Source organism: Trichomycterus rosablanca, chromosome 1 (assembly GCF_030014385.1).
Source record: "Trichomycterus rosablanca isolate fTriRos1 chromosome 1, fTriRos1.hap1, whole genome shotgun sequence".
Lineage (NCBI taxonomy): Eukaryota > Metazoa > Chordata > Actinopteri > Siluriformes > Trichomycteridae > Trichomycterus > Trichomycterus rosablanca.
The window spans coordinates 13,167,458-13,172,015 of NC_085988.1; the positions used below are offsets into that span (position 1 = coordinate 13,167,458).

The following is a 4,558-nucleotide window of genomic DNA, read 5'->3' on the forward strand; positions in this document are numbered from 1 at the left end:
AAGCTCCCCTAAATTATAGGATGAAACCTTGAGAGGAACCAGACTCAGCAGGGACCTCTTACTCGGGTGACTTGGAGAATAATTGAAATGAGTTGGACATCATACATGCACAAAGTTCATTTTAACTAAAGGTTTTAACTAGTGTTTGGTGCGACACACTAGGTTCCGGTCATGTCTAAAAAGAGCTGCAAGGTCACGACTTAAATAAATTAAAGCAGTAATAAAAATTGTAAAAAGAAAGAACTACCAGGAATATATTTACTACGTTTTATTATCATTATACTGTCCATTATACATCCAGGTGGCACAGCAGGATATTCTGTTAGTACACCAGCTCTGGGATTCTGGGATTCTCTCCGAGTTCGAGTCTCAGCTCTGCTACCGGTCAGCGCCCCCTAGCAGGCACAACTGCCGGTGCCGGCAGCTGACAGAACTGGCGACTAGTCTGCTGGGTGGAAAATGACTGGACTACAAAGGGGGCGGGGTGTTATTAGTTCCGGTCATGTCTAAAAAGAGCTGCAAGGTCTCGACTTAAATAAATTAAAGTAGTAATTAAAATCATAAAAAAGAACTACCAGGAATAACTGTATAAATAATCGCTGTACGGAAGTGGAGGAATGCGGAGATCAGTGCGTGACTCTCCATGCGCGAGACCGGCCTCGCACCCCAATCCACTGAGAGTAAGAAGGTATTAGTGGACATCGGAGGGAGCATGTGTCAGTCAAATATACTGTCCTCTGACGCGATCTGCGTCCCCATCAATGGAAGACTAATTGGCTACGCTAATTTAGGAGAAAAGAGAAGGTACATAAATAAAATAGTATAAAACTATAGGTAATAAATGTATAAATATTTGCTAGAACAGGATGTGCTGAACATGCAGTACAAACACTGTGTGTGTTTTTCCTCTGCAGGTCTGATCGACTACAACTTCCACTGTCTGAGAAAAGCCATCCACGAGGTGTTTGAGGTCACGTGTCTCACCTCCAGAAACTGCTTACCTGATAATCTAGACTCCCCTGGTCCTAGCAGTAGTAGTGTTAAAGTGCCAATGCTTAACGGGACCCCCAGAGGCCCGAAGTGACCTTACAGAGGGACGGTGTCACCCCCCCTCTTTTCCCGGGGCTTCTTCTGCACCGAACTGAGCACGCATCAGATGCTGGAGCTACGGTGTTGTCTGCATCCTGGAAGCAAGTTGAGCTGGTAGCTAATTAAAGTGTGTGTGTGTGTGTGTGTGTGTGTGAGTGTGTGTGTGTGTGTGAGGGTTGAGTAATATGGCAATAATGTGACATGTTGTTTTTAATTCTTTGATCGACCTCAATATCATCAAAATGTTCAATTAAACTGTGTGAAAGTAGTGTGAAAAAGTAATTACCCCCCACCCCTTCCTGATTTAATTCCTTTTTATGGCATATTTGTTATATATTAAATGATTTAGTCATTTCCAGCTCCCGATTGTGAATCCGCTATAGCTCAGTTTTATCAAGGAGAGCCTTGAGCCACGCCTCATCCACCACGTGTCCAATCTGTTGCCACTTCTCGTCACCTGCCAGAGTACCTGGTGGAAAACATGCTTGAAAACACACAGACTATAAATAGAGAAGAGGACTGAACCCAGTTTGATAGAGCTGCACGGCACCAACACAGCCCCTCTAAAACATCTGCTTGATTCTTTCTCTGTGATTTATCTGCACTCTGACCACTTGTCCGGTTTCTGGACGTATCATGACCTGGTTTTTCTGTGCTGTGATTTCTTCTGGGCATATTGCCCACCCCATGGTGTGTGTTGGTGTGCCAAAACATATTTGTACTGGGCATTTGTGATGGGTTCTGACCTCAAACCCTACTGTAAATGGGAACACTAGAGTGAGCAGCCACGCTTGGACAGCAGTGGTTTCCATCCTGCCAACCTTCCATGCGAATCCTTATTATCGCTGACCTTAGCTGAGGATACCTAACTGACCTCAATGCGCCTTTAGGGATGTCTCAGGAGACTACCAGCCACTGAGTAGTAGCCTAACTCTTTCATTTTTTCATTTGGAAATAGTGGCTCTCGCTGTGGTTCGGTGGAGTCCTAGAGCCATAAATAGCTGTGTAACCCTTTTTAGACTGATACATTTGAAGGACTGTTTCTCTCAGCTCTTCTGTAATTAGATCAGAGCTTAGTGTTCCTGTAGAAACATGATAAAGCATGGTGTGGAAGCTGGTATAGTGGGTGCTGTGCAGCAGCATGGGTCCTGAGGCCCTAGGTTTGATCCTCAGCTCTGGTTTCTGCCTATGAGGAGTCTGGTTTGTCCTTTTTATGGTTTTCTTTAACTGAGAACATGTAGAAGGTCGGTTGACATTTTTTTCCCACTTAGTGTGAGTAAGTATAGATCAATGAGCCAGAACATTTGGACCACCTGCTTTATACACTGTCAAAATAGCCCTGACCCACCGAGACATGGACTTTACAGGACATCTGAAGGACTCCTGTGATATCTGGTACCAGGATTTTCCCAGCAGGTCCTTCCAGGTGAATCGTCCAACAGTGCATCCTCAGGTAAACGATGCAATGTGCCCAGTTTACCAGTATCAGGCCACTTCATTTTCGTCCGTGGCTCCCAGAACTGGACCATTGTAGGTCCATTCAGTATTGGATAGGAGTTACTCGGCACCATAGACACAAGGGTTCGATTCCCTGTGTGTTGTGACATGTTCACCTCATCACCAGGATTAAATGAAACTGCAATTTGAGCCTCAGTGATTGTTCTGTTGGTCCGGACCAGACCCCACAGCCTTCATGTCCTCTGGTATCACCGAGTCTCGGCCGCCCAACACCCTGTCGGCGGCTCGTCCCTCCTCGGACCGCTGTGAGCGCCTTGCTGTTTATTGTTCCGTTTTTAAGGTGGACCTTATGTTTTGGATCATCGGTGTACGCTGCAGTAAAATCTGTCGCCTCCTTTCCTAAATACGTATTAACACTAAGCTGAACAACAGCGGGAGCAAACGTCTGTCGTTCGTGCACCAGACAGCTTCAAGTGCTGTGGTCCAAAACCTATTTTTCTACACAACACTATACAGTATATATATTTTTAGACATGAACTAAGGTTTTGTAATTGTTGAAAGTAATAATGTATTTTTATTAAAAATGCTTCAGATTTGAAGAATAAATGAATCTCGTGTATTATTCTTTGAAATTGGTCCAATTGTGATTCTTTTATTGTGTTTTCATTTGTGACTTCTCAGTGCCCATAGCAAAGGGCTTCTTTACTGTAGTACATGGAGCAGTGAGCTATTGATTCAACTGGTCAGATAACTAAGCTTTTTACAGCAGTCAGTGTTGTTCCTCTCAAAGAAAACTGCTTCAGCAGATGAGTAGTTAAAAATGCATCCTGGTTAGTTTGGTATGTTCTCCCACGCCTGTGTGTGCTTTTTCTGGGATGTGCTACATGCCAAAACATGCCAGTAGTTAAAGTAAGGAAGTACTCGACTAGTAATCAAAAGATTGCTGGTTGAAACCCCACCACCCAGTTGCTACAGTTGGGTCCCTGAGCAGGGGGGCAACTACCCCATTGGTTGGCTGCACTCACTAGGTCGTTATTATTATATTACAATATTTTCGTTAAGTAAAATATTAAAAGTGAGTGAGTACCTTTAATTCATTCTGATCAGCTATCAGCATACTATACAGGTGCTGGTCATAAAATTAGAATATCATGAAAAAGTTGATTTATTTCAGTAATTCCATTCAAAAAGTGAAACTTGTATATTATATTCATTCATTACACACAGACTGATATATTTCAAATGTTTATTTTTTTTAATGTTGATGATTATAACTGACAACTAATGAAAACCCCAAATTCAGTATCTCAGAAAATTAGAATATTGTGACAAGGTACAATATTGAAGACACCTGGTGCCACACTCTAATCAGCTACTTAACTCAAAACACCTGCAAAGGCCTTTAAATGGTCTCTCAGTCTAGTTCTGTAGGCTACACAATCATGGGGAAGACTGCTGACTTGACAGTTGTCCAAAAGACGACCATTGACACCTTGCACAAGGAGGGCAAGACACAAAAGGTCATTGCTAAAGAGGCTGGCTGTTCACAGAGCTCTGTGTCCAAGCACATTAATAGAGAGGCGAAGGGAAGGAAAAGATGTGGTAGAAAAAAGTGTACAAGCAATAGGGATAACCGCACCCTGGAGAGGATTGTGAAACAAAACCCATTCAAAAATGTGTGGGAGATTCACAAAGAGTGGACTGCAGCTGGAGTCAGTGCTTCAAGAACCACCACGCACAGACGTATGCAAGACATGGATTTCAGCTGTCGCATTCCTTGTGTCAAGCCACTCTTGAACAAGAGACAGCATCAGAAGCGTCTCGCCTGGGCTAAAGACAAAAAGGCTGCTGAGTGGTCCAAAGTTATGTTCTCTGATGAAAGTAAATTTTGCATTACCTTTGGAAATCAAGGTCCCAGAGTCTGGAGGAAGAGAGGAGAGGCACAGAATCCACGTTGCTTGAGGTCCAGTGTAAAGTTTCCACAGTCAGTGATGGTTTGGAGTGCCATGT

General features: G+C 43.5%; 1 protein-coding gene across 1 annotated transcript in view; it reads left to right on the forward strand.

The window, feature by feature from the left end:
* Positions 1-3,159, forward strand: part of rragcb (Ras-related GTP binding Cb) — a 12,204-nt gene extending 9,045 nt beyond the window's left edge. The window contains exon 7 of the mRNA XM_062999905.1: positions 915-3,159. Coding sequence (XP_062855975.1) covers positions 915-1,084 — 170 coding nt within the window. The 3' untranslated portion in view covers positions 1,085-3,159. The remainder of the gene's footprint in view (positions 1-914) is intronic.
* The last annotated feature ends 1,399 nt before the right edge of the window (positions 3,160-4,558 follow it).